General features: G+C 41.8%; 1 protein-coding gene and 1 pseudogene across 2 annotated transcripts in view; one reads left to right on the plus strand and one right to left on the minus strand.

The window, feature by feature from the left end:
- Positions 1-15,618, plus strand: part of MRPS6 (mitochondrial ribosomal protein S6) — a 65,935-nt gene extending 50,317 nt beyond the window's left edge. Inside the window, exon 3 of the mRNA XM_081300878.1 lies at positions 15,017-15,618. Coding sequence (XP_081157004.1) covers positions 15,017-15,206 — 190 coding nt within the window. The 3' untranslated portion in view covers positions 15,207-15,618. The remainder of the gene's footprint in view (positions 1-15,016) is intronic.
- On the minus strand, positions 10,830-14,564 carry LOC308653506 (replication protein A 70 kDa DNA-binding subunit-like; annotated as a pseudogene). The gene has a single exon. The product of its transcript is annotated as a replication protein A 70 kDa DNA-binding subunit-like (transcript).
- Positions 15,619-15,843: the final 225 nt, after the last annotated feature.

The following is a 15,843-nucleotide window of genomic DNA, read 5'->3' on the forward strand; positions in this document are numbered from 1 at the left end:
TCAGGAGGTCATTCTCCCATTCATATTGTCCCGGGGACCAAGCAGTATAATTTCTGCAGATGTGCTTTGTGGACAAAATGCTACTTCAGTCTTGTTTTGTGGTTATGTGCAGGTGGAATGCATGTTGGGGCCTCAGTGGAGTCACACCTCCACAGAGGCTTTCTTACGGCATTTCAACTTCTACTGGGATGTGGCATGTGCTACAGACCTCCTCTTTTGCTTGCCTCACATTATTTTATGCTAGTGTTCAGCTTCTTGAGAGCACCTGGGAAGAGAGTACCTGAGCATTGCTAAGCAACAGGAAATACACAATGGCTAGGCTTCTTCCACAATCAGGGAGTGAGGAATGGAGATTGTGAGGGGTATGTGTAACTAAGTTCCCTCCCTCCCTCCCTCCCTCCCTCCTTTCCTTTTTTCCTTCCTTCCTTCTCGACTTAAACACAAATGGGTATGGCTTTAACAACAAGATGGTGGATTTTTGTTTAGAAAGGAGCATATAAGTCATGTAGTGATAGGCACCTGTAGTCCCAGCTGAAGGAGAAAGATGAATTGAGCCCAGGAATTTAAGGCCTGCCTGGGCAACTTAGACTCCCATTTCCAAACAAACAAAAGAGAACAGAGCATACAAGATCTGGCCAGGAATTATTAGCCAGGTTCTCAGATGGAAGGCACTGTACAGAGAGAAAAGTCAGTTTCCTCATTCATGTGGTACTGCAGGGGTATCCAGTAGGAGTACCTCCTTCTACAGTTTTTCCGAGCACAGGACTTTTAACTTTTTTGAGGGCTGGTGTGACCAGCACTCTAGAATATGCACTTCTAACAAGTGCATGGGGGAATGCTGACGTTGCTTGTTTAGGATCACACTTTGAGTGCCATCATATGAACTCCTTTAGTATCAGGCCTCTGTGGGCAGTGCTGGGGATGTGTGTGTGTGTGTGTGTGTGTGTGTGTGTGTGTGTGTGTGTGTGGCAGGGGTCACTCTTTTCTTTATGGGTAGAATAAATTCAGGTCTTAGAAGAACTTCCCTGAAACTGCTGACAGCCCTAGCCCTGCACTTTGAATTCCTGACCATATCTGCATGTGCTTCACCAAGGACTTGGTTACATTCACTTAATTCATTCGCCTTTAAAGATCTTATTTCTGTTGTCGTTTGTTTGTTTGTTTTAATTTCACTGTCCTTAGCAAAGGAGAGACAGCACACTTAGAGTGTATACACGTGTGTGTGGTATACATTCATAGAAAAGAGATTCCCAGCTGTGGTCAGAGAGGTTTAGCTTATTTTTCTGAGACAAGTCAGTGCCTAGTATTTATTTGTTTTAAAGGTACTCTTTTCCCCAATGTTTAGAGAGAAGCTTCAAAACAAAAATGGGGTGTATGATCAATTAGATATGGAAAGCCTTGCATGATCTACTCCCTTCTAAAAACTTATGTGCATTGGCATATAAATGGTGGTAAGCCCTTCGGTTAAATCCCATTGACCATATTGCCTTTTAATTTTGTAAAAACTGTGAATATTCTTCACAGTGACTTTTGGTCACTGAGCATATGAGAGCAAGTGTATTGGACTGGATAAAGAGAAGCCAGTGATGTGTCCAGATGGGAGCTTGAGATTAGTTGGATATTCTCTTGGTTTTGGCCAGTCCCCTGGAGTCACTAACCTTAGTCAACTTTTCCTTCAGTTGGCAAACTATTCATATTATTGCACATGGTCAAAATGATATTGCAGATATTTATTAAGTGGATTATGTGCTCTTGGTTGCTAGAAGCTGGAGAAGTCTCACTTTTAAAAAATAGTTAAGAAGAAACAGAGTGGACTTATCACTTATGCATTTAGTAGTCAAAGTTTTGGCTAATTTTCAGCAGCCGAGGAGGCCACGACATATATTTGCAGTTTAGGCAAGGCACCAGTTTTAATCTTGATGCTAGTTGTGAGAGCCATTCTTCTAGCTGGCTTGTGGAGTAAGCCTAGATGCCCTTTTGAGAATCACATTCCATTGTGCTATTATTGCTGGTATCGTGTGCTTTTATTTTTACATTCACAAGAAGAAGTGGTCTGTCCTAGTGGTATCCATAGGTCTCAGGATGGTTCCTGGTGTCAAGGAATTTTCTAATTAGGGACTTGACTGCTTAGTAATTTAGGTACCAACAAAGGGACTGTGAGTAAAGGTGCCTCATAGCAGTAGGGCCAGGCCCAGGCTGACAACCAGCTGTCCCTGCATGTTGGGTGATTACCAGTTTCCCAGCATGTTGGGTGATTACCACTGCCATTCTCTATCCCTACCTCCTCCCCCAGATTGGCCCCCTGCTGCATATAGGCCAGATGGGCTGAAGGATAGATAGTGCCTGGCAAGGAGAGAGCCACTGCCTTAGAGTTATCAGGGATGTCTTCCAGCGGGGAACACTTTGGGAATGGTGCCATTACTTATTATTTTATCAGCCTATTTCCAGGTTATGCCAAAAATAAAAAATATAATCATTTCCAGCCCAAATATTAATTTGGTCAGTCCCTACTTTAGAGATAAGTATGTTCCAGAAATTTGTCTGTAAGTTCGTTGTTTGTAACTAAGAACTGTTTTCCCACTGGAACAACTTGGTTAAGTCACAAGTCTGGTCCACAGAAATATACTCAATTCATTTTTTCTGAGGGTCAGAAGTTGATGGGCCATTCATGTTCAGCTGAGGACCATTTTAAATTTGTTTTTAAAGATACTAGTCTTTGTTCTATCTGGCAGCAGAATGGAGCCTGGGTCTCTGTTCACCCTTATCAGGGATGGGGTCAATATCTCAGACACCTTAATAAAAGGGGTTCACACTAGTTTTCTATTTCCCCAAGGGCGATACTGTCTCAAGCCAAGTTCCCCTCACCCCTACCAGGTGATGTGAACTTAAAAACAGTGAAGTTGACCAGCTGCACCTGCTGTTTGGGGTGGTTGGGGACTTTTAATTCTCCTGAACCAGCTTTCCAGATGGAGATTTCTGGCCTCATTTACAACCTGTTGTCACCAGGCAGTGTCTGGAAACCACTGGTGCCCAACCTAGAGGGGCGGGGGGTCTTAGGACAGCAAGGAACCGCTCCTAGTTCTGGATTTGCTATAGTCTCTTACAGGCCTCTTCATTAACTCCCCTCTGTGCTTTCATGCGCCCACCCTGATATGCTTGTCTACTCCATGGGGAAGGCAAGGTGCTGTGAATATGTTTGCTATATTCCTCGCCGTCTGAAAGGGAAGGATGTCCCCCACACAGTGGGGAGCAGTGGGAGTTGATGCTCTTTTAGACCCTTGTAAAGGGGCAGGTAGCTTACTGGGTACAAGTTGACATGCACACCATTTGAGATCCTCTTTCCACTAGATGGGGATGGACAGGGAGAGATTTCCAGTGAAGCAGAGAGAACTATAGACGTAGGAAGCTGGTCCATATTTCAGTGTTGGGCTTCTGTGTGCTGTAAAAGGCTGCCTCAGTGGCGTTAGACTCCATTTACTTGGTCTGACTTTATTTATTGCTGTGAGACTGTGCTGCCTGCTGGACCTGTAAATAAAGGGTTCTTAAGTAGTAAAGGGGTTTCTGCCTCTTTTTCCCCTTCTTTTTCCATTTTCATCCACTTTAAAATTTGGATAGGTGCTTACAGCAAAGTTCTGCTGGCCTACATACAAGATACCCTTCTATTTACGGGTAAGCAGAATGATAAAAATAACTGACTCTGTGGTGAATCAGTGGAATTTTACTGACTTGCTCCCCAAGTGTATCGGCAGTTTACTCCAAGAGTGCTGGCACCATCTCTAGAGGAGATTGATTGATTCTCCTCTGTAGTTTTCCCGTTAGCTAACATTTCCATGTTCTTGTGCTTTCCTGCCAGCATCAAGTCAAGGCCAGCATCCTGACCCCATTCTTGAGTATAGGTATGCTGCAGCCTGTTTCAAGGCAAGGCTGTTGAGTCCTGGGAGGTTTCTAAGTGGCAGTACCCCAAGATTTGTAAGGATTCTGCTTTGTAAGGTTCTTAAAATGAGACCCAATTGATATAAAAAGAAATGAGGCTTTTGCATGCAGACAGTGCCTTGGTTTTAAGGTGAATAATTTACTGTCTCTGTGAAGCCTGAATCCAGAAAGGTTTAACCAATATAGTCTAGGAACTGGCATCCAAACAGATCTGTTTCCTATCTACAAAAAGGCTCCAAGATGCTTCAAGGCTGCAAAGCCCTCCCTCCCCCTCCTCTACCTCCTCCACCCACTGGGCGCCACTGAGTGCTTCAGTGGAAATTTCCACTTGTCTGACAGGGGGAAGGGGAGGTTGTCTGAGAGAGACATACAAAGAATATAACTCTAGTTCAAGCAAGCTCTTTTTGTAGAAAACTTGTAAATACAGGGTTAAGACAAAAATGCAGTTTAAAAAAAAAATACCTTTCTTGCATTTAAGTATACTACAAGAAAACAAATTTTCTCCCTTAAAACCTGGAGGAGTGGGACTGGGAGCTGGCAGCCACAAGCAGTCTGCACAGTCTGGTGTCAGAAGATGACCAAGTGGTACCCAGGGTCTAAGATGACCCTGGGGACATGGAAAGCAGCTGTTTCCCTCATGAGGACACTGCTGTGGATGGTATTCATTTTTTTCAAGCATTGAGCACAGTTTGTCCTGGAAGCTGTTTCTCTGGGTCTTTTCAGATCTCTGAAAGAGTTTTCTAGTGTGAAAATGTCTTAAGAAATCGAAAGGAAGGTTAAATTGTCACTTTGAAGACCATGTGGGTAAGTTCGGCCTGGAGAGTACTTGACTGTTCTTTTGAATGTTGGTATCTGATAAAAAATGACTTGCGGGGAATGAAATTGACCAAATTTTGTTGTGTTCATGTACAAATATGTAACAACAAATCCCAGTATTATATGTAATTCTAGTACTAAGAAAGAAAAAACTTGAAAAAAGAAAATATTTTTCCCAGTTAAAAAAAAAAAAAAAAAGAAAATGCCTTAGTGTACTGAACCTGTTTTGGCCCCTCTTCTCTTCCACTTCTGCAAAGTTGGTGTGCTTACAAGTTCAGGCTTTTCTGTAGGGAAGAGATGTGCTTAGGAAAGCTGATACCAGCCTCATAGATGAACAGATTCTATAATAGAACCACACTTGGGGAGACATACTTTAAAGCAAATATTGTGAGGCGTTATATGTTTTAGACAGTGGTAGTGCTTAGGCTACCTTGTATGCATGCAGAACCATTTCCCTTACACCATACAGCACATGGCTGAAGGTGCTGGGAATTAGATTTTAGATTGTTTTTCCAAAATGATTGTCTACTTATTGGTTCAATCACTGAGTAGAATAAAATGGAAAATAGAAAATGGAAAGCTAGCTCTTTGCAGTATTTTATTATTTTTTCCTCATTGCAATGTCCGCTTTTGGGTAGTTGCAGTATCATAACTCTAAATTATTCTACTGTAGTGAGAAGTTTATAGTGAGGATATAGATGGAAATAAGAGAGTCCACGTGTAGGATTTCAGGTCTTGTGTTCTGATTCTGCCTACATTGGTGAGGGCAGGAAGCAAGCATTGGTAATCTCATGGTGATTCTGTAATCTTCCGGTTCCTTTCCTCTCTCAGGCAGGGTGAAGGTGGAGCCAAGGGCTCCCAGATTCCTTGGGAGACTCTGAGTGCTTTTCTGCATCCTGCCCTTGAACTCAGCTCCTGTGTGATACCCCATCAGGATGTAGGGAGTGGACATCAAGGTAGTTCCAAGGTCATTTTTTTTCCACCTAACCTTTGGGACTTGAGCTGTCATGTGAATGGTAGCCCCCTTCAGGCCTCAGGAACTGTCTGGATCCACAACTCCAAGTGGGTTACAAGGCTCTCCTGGGTGTTTATTCTCATATCTGCAAAAAGCCTCATTCTCATTCTTTGAGTCATCTGTTGTTAGCTAAGCCCAGCAGCCCACAGTTGGGTGTCTGTGATTGTCATGGCATTGCCACAGTCTCCAGCAGGAATGGGAATCTTGTTGAAGTCATGGAATCCTGGGTTTCTGCTGGCACAGCAGCCCTTGCATCTTCTCTCTGCAGCTAGACTGTGTGTTCCAGGAGAATGTCCCCCCTCATCGTTTCAGACTCCTGAGGTTTTCCTGTAGGGTACTCAATAATCCGGTTTGCTCTGACAGTAATCAGGTTGGAGGAGGAATCTTTACTGGAAGTAACAAATAATTGATCCTTCATATATGGGAGGGACATGATGAACCATTTACCTGTTCTTGGGCCACTCGGGGAGACAGGTTGTGTGTGTCCTGAACTTCTGCTTGGTAACCTTATGGTGGGGAGGTAAGGAGCTCACCTTTCAGCAAGGAGTGAACACAGTAAGGTCTGCCCATCTCTGAGCCACTTTCCCCTTTTTCTTTTTGGCCACGTTTCCTTTTCATGGAAATTTTCATGGTGTAATAAGGAAGGAGCCACGGGAGTGGAAGCAGTCTTTGCCCTCAACAGCCGCAGGCACAGATCAGCAGGGAGATAAGCGTGAAATGACAGTCACAAGTTGTGGTTGTGGGTGCAAACCATTTGCATTTTGGCCAGCACTTAGGGTTTGGTTGTTGAAGGAGTGTCATGAAGGAATTGAGAGAGTAAAGAAGAGTGGACTTTTGGTGGCAATAGGGAGCTTCCAGAAGCCATTCCACAGCCCAGTCCTAGAATTTCCAGACCTTTTTCTAGGACTTGGTTTTACAGATAGAGGGAGGAGCTGTGTGGTCTGGGGTCTGGAGTCTGGATCTTGCCTCTTAAATCTTTGTGACCTGGGGCAGATCACTTCCCTTTCTGGCTTTGGTATTCTCCTGTGAAGGGTTGGGCTGCATTGTCCTTTCTAGCAGTTAGTCTATGACTTTGTAACTCATTTCATTACCAAGCAGTCAGTGGCTTCTTGTGTCCTAGAGCTGAACGACCTGCTCTGTTTGAGTCCTGGCTATGGCCACTTAGTAGCTGAGTGAGCTCAGGCTAATGAGGGAACCTTTCTGGAGTCTCTTTTAGTGATGTTAGATTCTAAGACTCGGTGTGGGCAGAGTGTAGGGAAACCACACACTAGAAAGTTCCAGGAGTCTTCGTGGCTGGGAGAGCACTGCTGGAACCACACCAGCACTCAGCTCCACTTTCTCTTCTTCCACTTTCCTAATTTCTCCCGTGGAGTGGGGTTTCTGCTGCTCTTCATCCTCCTCAGAAGCTGTTTAAAAGATATGAAAGCACTTTGAAAATTAGAGAGTGCTGTTATTATGTAAGGCGCTTCTTTTCTTTTTAAGTTCTGAAATATGAGGTTTGTGATCTATCTGGCTTCTATTCTTTTTGCCCATGTCACAAAATGATATTCAGAAGCTCTGGTTGTGTTTCTTAGGATCTGGTGAGTGCTGGTCTCTGAAGAACATGGTTTAGGAAGACTGAGGATTGATCGACAGAGGATGTAAATACACTTTCTCTTAGTGGCAGCTGTAAACATACTTTCTCTTAGAACATGTGGGCTAACTTCTAAGATAGCCCACAAAAGTGCCTTAGACCTGCAATGCAATTGAATAGAAAATGGAAGAAAACCGTTCTTGCCATTAATGATATTATAAGTAAAACTGAGATAACCCCAGACAGTATTTGAGGAAGTTGAAGGGCAGCCTTTACTTGGGGGAGCAGGAGATGGCTGTGGACTTGCTAAGCAGGGCTGGCAGTGGTGATGACTGTCAGTTGGTGGCTCAGAGCAGCCCAGGCCCTTGCTGAACACCTTCCTCCCATGTTATCTGACACACTGCCCTTAAGCTGCCCGCACAGGTGTCCAAGTGGAATGAAGTAAGAAACTAAAGGCAAAGAAAGAAGCAGGGAGGTGCGCAGAGAGTACATATATGTTCAAAGGAAAACTACCTGCTGTCGTGGGAATGCTAGCAGACAGAGTAAGGTCACAACTCCTGCATGGTAGCTTGGAAGGACATTTTGATGAATAGTGAGAAAAGAACAAATGAATAAATGGGAAGAAAGAAGTGCTGAGGAAGCTCTCCTCCTGCCACCAGGTGGCCAAAATAGAATTAGTGGTGGGCAAGGAAAGTGAGGAAAAGACTGGTGCTGGCATAGAGCAGGTAATTTGAGATTGTTCACACTTATTTTTCAGGCTCTACTCCAGAGCCTTGTTCAAGGCAAGCAATCAATAATTAAATGTGGAACAAATGAGTAGTTCATTAGTTGGGTGATTGCAACCCTATTGTCTGCCGTATGGGGATAGAAATAAGCAAGTAGAATTAAGCCCTGACCAGGTTGGTGCGTAGTTTCCAGAGTAAGCAAATATGAGTGCAAGTCACTTATCTCAAGAAGCTCACAAAATGATGGAAAAGTTCACCATTTCTGCTTCAATTTTCAAGGAATCTAGGAGGCTTCATTGGTTGTAACTGCTCCCTTGTCTTTCCTGCCCCATTATCAGGTCATTTACCAAGTCCTGCACATTCAGCTTCCTAAGTACTGTTTTTAAATCAATGACGTTATAGAGGTAATTTAATAGATATACAATAAAACTGCACATATTTAAAGTATACAATTTAATAAGTTTTGATATACACACACACCCATGAAATCACCGCAATCAAGATAATAAACTTTCGTCATCTTGTCTTCTCCTGCCCTTGTGATCCCTTCTCTCTTGTCCTCCACCCCAAGCAACCTAATTGCTCTCTTTTATTTCAGATTTGTTTTTATTTTCTGGAATCTTAGATGCAATCAGGCAGTATGTACTCTTTTTACTCCAGTTTCTTCATTTGAAATAATTGTTTTAAGACGTGTCAATAGTGTGTATCAAGAGTCTAACTCCTTGTTGTTGCTGAGTTGCTTACCACCATATGCTTATCATTTGACTGATATGCATGTTGCTTCCAGTCTGGTTTGCTCCAGACAGCAAGGCACAGATATTGTATGGACCTGTGCTCTTAAATTATCTTGGGTAAATCTAGAAATAAAAGGCTTGATCATAATAGCAGGTATGTATTTTTTAACTATTCAAGAAAATGTCAAATGTTTTCTCAAATTGGTTAGAGCATTGACAGTCCCACTACTAGTATATGAGAGTTCCAGTTTCTCTCAGTCCTTACCAACACTTGTTATGGTCAGTCTTTTTAAATTTAGCTATTTTGGCAGAAATCACTTTGTGGCTTTAATTTGTATTTTATCAATGATTAATGGTTTTAAGTATCTTTTCATGTGCTGTTTTTGTCGTTATGTATCTCATGAAATGTGTTTTCAAGATTGTATTCTGGGTAACAGTATTTTATCCACAATTTTTAAATTTTTTGATCATAGTCATTTTAATATTAAACAAAGTCTTAATTTGCATTGGTGTTGTATCTGAGGACACTTGGCTTCACCCGGGGTCCCAAAGACTTTTCTATGTTTTCTTCCAGAAGTTTTATGGCCTGATGTTTCACATTTAAATTTGTGTTCCATTTTGAAGCTCATTTTCTTATATGATACAAGAATGGAACAAAGTTCAGTTTTTGTATAAGGATTTTGAAAAGTCTGCTTGAAAATTATATATTTCTCTACTGGTATTCACATTTATTTCCAATGTCTGATTATTTGTTGTTAATATAGTAAACTAAGGTCATTTTTTGGTCTATTAATTTTGTATTGCACAGCTTTGCTAAACTCAGTGGTTCCAATCTTTTTAATAATGTCTTTAGGTCTTCTCAATAGTCATGTCATATGCAAATAAAGACAGTTATATTTCCTTCTTTAACAATCTGGAAGCTTTTTATTTCTTCTCCCCTCCCCGCCCCCACAGTATTTGGGATTGAACGCAGGGCTTTGTGCATGCTAGGCAAGTGCTGTACCACTGAGCTACAGTCTATCCCCTTTTTATTTGATTTTCTGGCCTTTTTACACTAGCAAGCATTTTCAGTGCATTGTTGAATAAAAGTGATACTATAGAGGACATTCTTGTTTGTTTCCAATGTTGGGGGAAAGCTGAATTTTATCAGTTGGTAAATATTATTTGTAGGATTTTTAAAGATGTCCTTTGTAGGATTGAGGAAGTTTTCTAATTCTCTCTGGTTTCCTGAGAATTTTATCAGGAATGAGTAGGGGATTTTGGTTAATGCTTTTATTCACCTGTATTGAAATGATTGTGGGGTTTTAAAATGTTTTGTTAGTTTAATATTATTAATTACATTGGTTGATGTATTTTTTTCACATGTTAAGCCAATATTATATTTTTGATATGTGCCCTGATTGGTCATGATAGGTTGTCCTTTTTATATATTATAGTAATCATTTTGCTGAAATTTTATCTAGAATTTTTTTCATCTGTGCATATGAGAAATCAATCTCTTCTTTTTCTGTGATGTCTTTGGTTTTGGTATAAGATAATGCAGGCCTCAAAACAGTTCATAATATCCCCAACTATCCTTTTAGTACTTTAAAAGGCTGTTTCATTTCACTTTTTTCTTTCTTAATAGTGATAATTTATCTTACCTCTTTTTTATTGATCTGACTAGAGACATATCAATTTTACTGATCTCACTGAACTAGTTTCATTATTATTGTTTTTCCTTTTTAGAGATTTCTGCTCCAATCCATCCATCTTATCTTCTTCCCTATTATTGAATTTAATTTGCTCTTTTTTCAAGTTTCTGGAGGTAGTAACTGACATCATTGATTTGAGGACTTGCTTTTTACTTATATCAGTGTTTTTAGGGCTCAATTTTTCACTATGTACTATTTTTCTGGCATCCCCAAATTTTCAAGATGTTATAGTTTCATTTATTTTAAAGTACTTTGTAATTTTCCTTTTGATTTCTTTTAATCCATTCTTCATTTAAATGTGCATTTAGTATTCAATATTTAGAAGATCTTTCTTATTATTTGAGTTCCTTTAGATTTATTGACACTTATTTTTTTATTTTTTGAGTGACATAATTTATCTCACTGTTTGTAGAGTTAGAGTCAATTGTGACATAATTACTGCTTGAAGATAATGAAATTTTAATAAAAGTCCGAGGGACTGGCTGTGATACCTGCCACTGATGCCTGGGTCTGACAATTTGCACCATAGCCCTCTGAGCACTTTGTGCTCTGCCTGAGTCCCAACAGGTGCATACAGGGGAAACTTCCACTCCACCACAGAGGTGCTCTACACTCTGACTGTCATGTGGAGGTGGGAAGAGACTGACTCCATTTTTGCTGCTTTCAAACTTGTGCCCACTCACACTGCTCTCCTACACCACTGCATTTCTCCTGGGGTTCATCATCAGTCTTTTGCTGTAGTCTCTGTGGTCCACAGGTTTCACATCCATCATGGTGGCCTTAATTTGAGACTCATCATTGTAGGTCACCAGTTTGACCCCGATTCTAAATGTAAAGGATCGAAAGTTGGCATTCTGGGAAACTTCTTCAAATGCCTGCTCATTCTTCTCTTTTAATTCCCCAAGATAAACAGTATTTCGTCCGAGGATAGCTTTGGCAGACTCCTAGAAACAAGTCACCCGCTGATTTTCTTGGATATCTACAATATTTGCCGACAAAATCATGCTGTATTTAAAATTGGCAAATTCACTGTCGCACTTTTCACCGTGGTATAATCCATTCTGTTGGTCAATCGCTTATTGCAGCCCTGAGTTGGGCAAGCCTGGTACATACAGTTCTCTTTGCAAAGACACCACTGTTGCCACAGAGCTAAATAGTCGGCCTTGTCACCATGGCCCAAGTTCTCCGATTTAACCTCATATAAGGTTTTCCAGTTGGTGTTGTCTTCTCCTCCTTCTCCACTCTTTAGATTAGAGAGGAAACATCTAAGGCTTGTTCTTCTGAGTCCAACCATCCACAAAGCTTATAGGCCTCTGAGATGTCAGGGTTCAAAATGACAGTGCTTGAATTCACATAGTACGAAAATGTTCTGTCCTCCAAAATGGAAAACTCTGGCTCCTTTAATGGCCATCACAGGATGTCTAGAACCATCAAACTTGTCAGCATCTTCTCTCCATAGAGTAGCAGTCACCACTTTCCTTGACATGTCCATTAAATAGATATTTCTTTTAGAAACTTCTCTGTTGTTAAATTTTATTGTGATTTTAGAAGCATCTATATAGCTCTTGCAGATCCCGATTATGTCTACAAGTGTGACTTTAGACTTGTTCTCTAAGTCACCGATGTCAGTGAAATCAAACTGAACTGTAGGTAGATGATCATCATCTTCACAGGGCATGACACAAGTCTCATTGAAAGTCATCTCATAGTCATTTTTAACAGCAGAAAATTATTTGTTAGCGATCTTCAAGGTGCATTTTGAGAAATAATACATCTTCTTAACTTCAGTAAGGAGAAAGAACTTGTCTACTTGCCAACTGAAAGTAGTAGCTTTGATTTTACCACTTTTAACAGCTAGTTCTGTAGAGAAAAGTTTACTTCTCCTCGAATTGCTCCAGGTACAGATTTGACTTTTGTTGCTAACATGAGCATAAATAGTCCACTTGGACTGGTAAGAGGTGGGCTGGCAATGGGTACCACTTTGGACTATGCCCCCCCCCGCCCCCCGCCAAGGATGTGATAGGCTGGTTCCTCCAGGTTTTCCAGATGTCTTTGAGGCACCATAACCCATAGATGATGTGGAACCCACCCCTGAGCTCCCATTCTATTCCTGGGGCTTGCTGGTTTGAGGTGGGGAAAGAACTACTTGCTGCTGCCCACGTCCTTCATTACAGGGCACTATATGGCCAACCTTCAATCCACCTGTTTCAGCTGATTTCAAAACTTCTAAGTCCATCAAACTAACTACTCTCTCTCCATCTTTCAGAGTTCAGAGTGTTAACAGTAAGTTGACAACAAGAGAGTTCAATTGGGTTGCCAACATAAAAGACAATAGATGTGTTAAGTTCATCACTCATAAGCAGTTGATAACAGGGTGAACTATTCCCTGTTGTAATGGGATGGATGTTATTGACCTGGAGAATTGGTTTTATGGATATATCTCCCTGTCACAGTATGACCGCCATGGTCCCCTTGCTCTAGTGGCTGACCATGGTTCCATGGTGCTAACTGTCATGATTGCTCCTTGGCTCCCCAGCTTCACTGACATTTATTTTATATCTGAGAATATCTTTGACCTTGGTACACGATCTGTGTCCTATTTTGGCCGAGTGACAGGTTCTGTAAATGTCATTAACTTCCAGTTGGTTGGTGCTCACTTTTTGTTATCTTTGCTGATATCCTGCACACTGGTTCTCTCAATTTCTGGGAGAAGAATGTGAAGAGTCTCCAGTTGATTGTGAATTTGTTTCTCCACTCAGTACTGTGAATTCTTGCCTTCTGCATGCTGAAGCTCTGGTATTTGGTGCATTTGGGGTTGCTATCTTCTTGATGAATCCACCATGAATGAATTCTCTCCTTTTATCCCTGATATTTTCTTGGCTTCAGAGGCCACTTCATCTGATACTGCTATAACCACTTTAACCACTATAACTATTTTGATTAGTTTTTTTGCTTGGCACATGTTTTCCCATCTCTTGTTTGTTTACTTGAATAATTTTCCCAGTAGTGCTAGCTAAGAAGAACAGTCACTCAAAATTTAAGCTGGGTGCAGTGGGTATGTGCTTGTAATCTCAGCAATTTAGGAGGCTGAGGGAGGAGGATTGTTTGAGGCCAGCCTCAGCAATTTAGTGGGGCCCTATCTCAAAATAAAAAGGGCTGGGTATGTGTCTCAATGATAGAGTACCCCTGAGTTCAGTCCCCAGAAATTTGCTTGCAAATTTTGAACTTTCTTTGTATTAAATTACATAGAATGCCGTCCTTTTTCTTGTGACTTTCTTCCTTGCAGAACATGTTCATTTTCAATGTGGTTTTTAGTGCTTTCTGTGAGAATTGTACAGTTCATGCTAGCACCACCACTGTGGAAGAGTTTCCCTGGACCTGCTGATGTCAGGCTATTCAGGGTGCTGGGGACAACAAAGACCTTCTCTCTATATCAGTTAGTTTTAGTGGAGTGGAGCACCCAGTAAACAAATACATACTGTGCCAGGGTGACTGAGTGCTCTGGGAAAGCACTGAGCAAGGGAGACAGCATCGTGAGGCTTGGTGGCTGGGGCGGGTATGCCACTTTAGGGAAGTCAGAGATGGCCTCTGAGCAGGCGACATTTGGACAGAGCCGCGTGGAAGTGAGGGATGAGGCGCATGGAACTTGGACAAAGAACATTTCTACCTGCGGGAGCCGTGAGGGCCAAGGCCTGGAGAAAAGGTGTGGCTAGAACAAAGTAGGTGATGTTGAAAAACTGCCAGCTAGAACGTCACCAAATTCCCAACTCCTGTGCCGACATGGCTCTTTAAGTGCACTGTGGTCCACCTCAAAGAGTACAAGGGAGGCTCCAGTGTTTAGAACCATGAAGAGGGTTGCGCAGAGGAGAGGGTGCTTTGTCCTTTGTGACTTCCTCCAGCAGGCCCGAGGGAGCAAGGGGGCCGTGGGTCCTTAAACTACAGCTTTCTGCAGGGCCCGTGAGCGTCGGCCCACCCTGAGATGCATGTGCTTTCTTTTTCTTACCCCAAAGTTCAAGGCATTTTCTTTTTGTTTCTTGTCATCTCTTGTATATACAATGTAGTCTTCTTTTTCCTTGTTTGTGTAGTTAACTGGTGGTCCTTACTGTATCTCTTAGGTGCATTAAATCACCCAAAATCCTTGGGAAAATTAGAAGACTATCTTGTGGATGCTTTTACAAAGAATAGCAACTGATGGTCTAAAAAAATCCAGTCTTATTAATGGGCTAGAAAATTCTGTTCTTGCCCCAGAATTTTACCATATTTTCTTGTATTTCCCACAGTATGTCATAATGCCTTTTTGCTGCCATAAAGTTAGTTTACATTCACATTTTCACAGGAGTATAATGGGGAGAGCCAGGCAGGTTGGGTGTATACTGCATGCTCGTAAGCTGAATTTCTGTTTTAATGAAGGGGTCTTGTGTTTATGAGTAGTTGGTGTATATCTGGGAAGAGTAAAATGAAAATATTGATCAGAATTGTAGAACACTTCAGAATGCAGGAATTCACCAATTTCTATTTTATTGCAGGTATTTCTTGGTGGATTTTTATGCACCAACAACAGTTGTTGACAGTGTAATGGAGCATTTGTCTCGAGATGTCGATGTGATCAGACCAAATGTTGTTAAACACCCTCTGACCCAGGAAGTAAAAGAGTGTGAAGGCATTGTTCCAGTTCCGCTTGAGGAAAAATTATATTCTACAAAGAAGAGGAAGTGAGGCGATTGACTGGATTTTAGCCTTCTATTGAATTGTCTGGGGCCTGAGCAGCATGGATGAATAGTGAGAAGCTTGGCCTTTATCTGGTGGTGGGGGGTGGGGGGTGCAGGTGCCGATGGCCTTGTGATTCCCTTTGCTGCAAGAGGCGAGAGAACTGCTTGCCCGCCGAGAGCTGCTCTGTAACCTGGGGTACCCACAGTAGGCCATTTTTTATTTCATTTGCATTATGTAATTTCCTGGTCAGTGAAAACTTTCTCCTTAAAACAATAATACAATTTTGAAGAGCAAAACACAGAACTGGCTTGGATTGTGAGCCAGTAATTCAGAGTGAAGAGCCATGCAAAAATAAAAATTGAAGACCCGTATATTATGTGGACAACTTTTATCAGAGGAATAAACATTTTACAAACTCTGCCAGGTGTGTTGCTTCTTTACCTGCCTCAGCACGTGCACCTCGCAAGGCCTCATGGCTCCAGCCTGGCTTCGGGTTCTCCAGCATATGGGGCACTGAAGATGCTGGGGTGGGGACAGGTCTGTTTCACAAAGTCAGTGACCTTTTCTCCCACGTCACTCATTATTTTTAGTGGGTGCTGTGTACTCTGGGGCCATAGATTTCTGGCACTGTTTCCTGTCCTTT

The sequence above is a fragment of the Spermophilus citellus genome (genome assembly GCF_964194105.1).
Source record: "Spermophilus citellus genome assembly, chromosome: 7".
NCBI classification, from domain to species: Eukaryota; Metazoa; Chordata; class Mammalia; order Rodentia; family Sciuridae; genus Spermophilus; species Spermophilus citellus.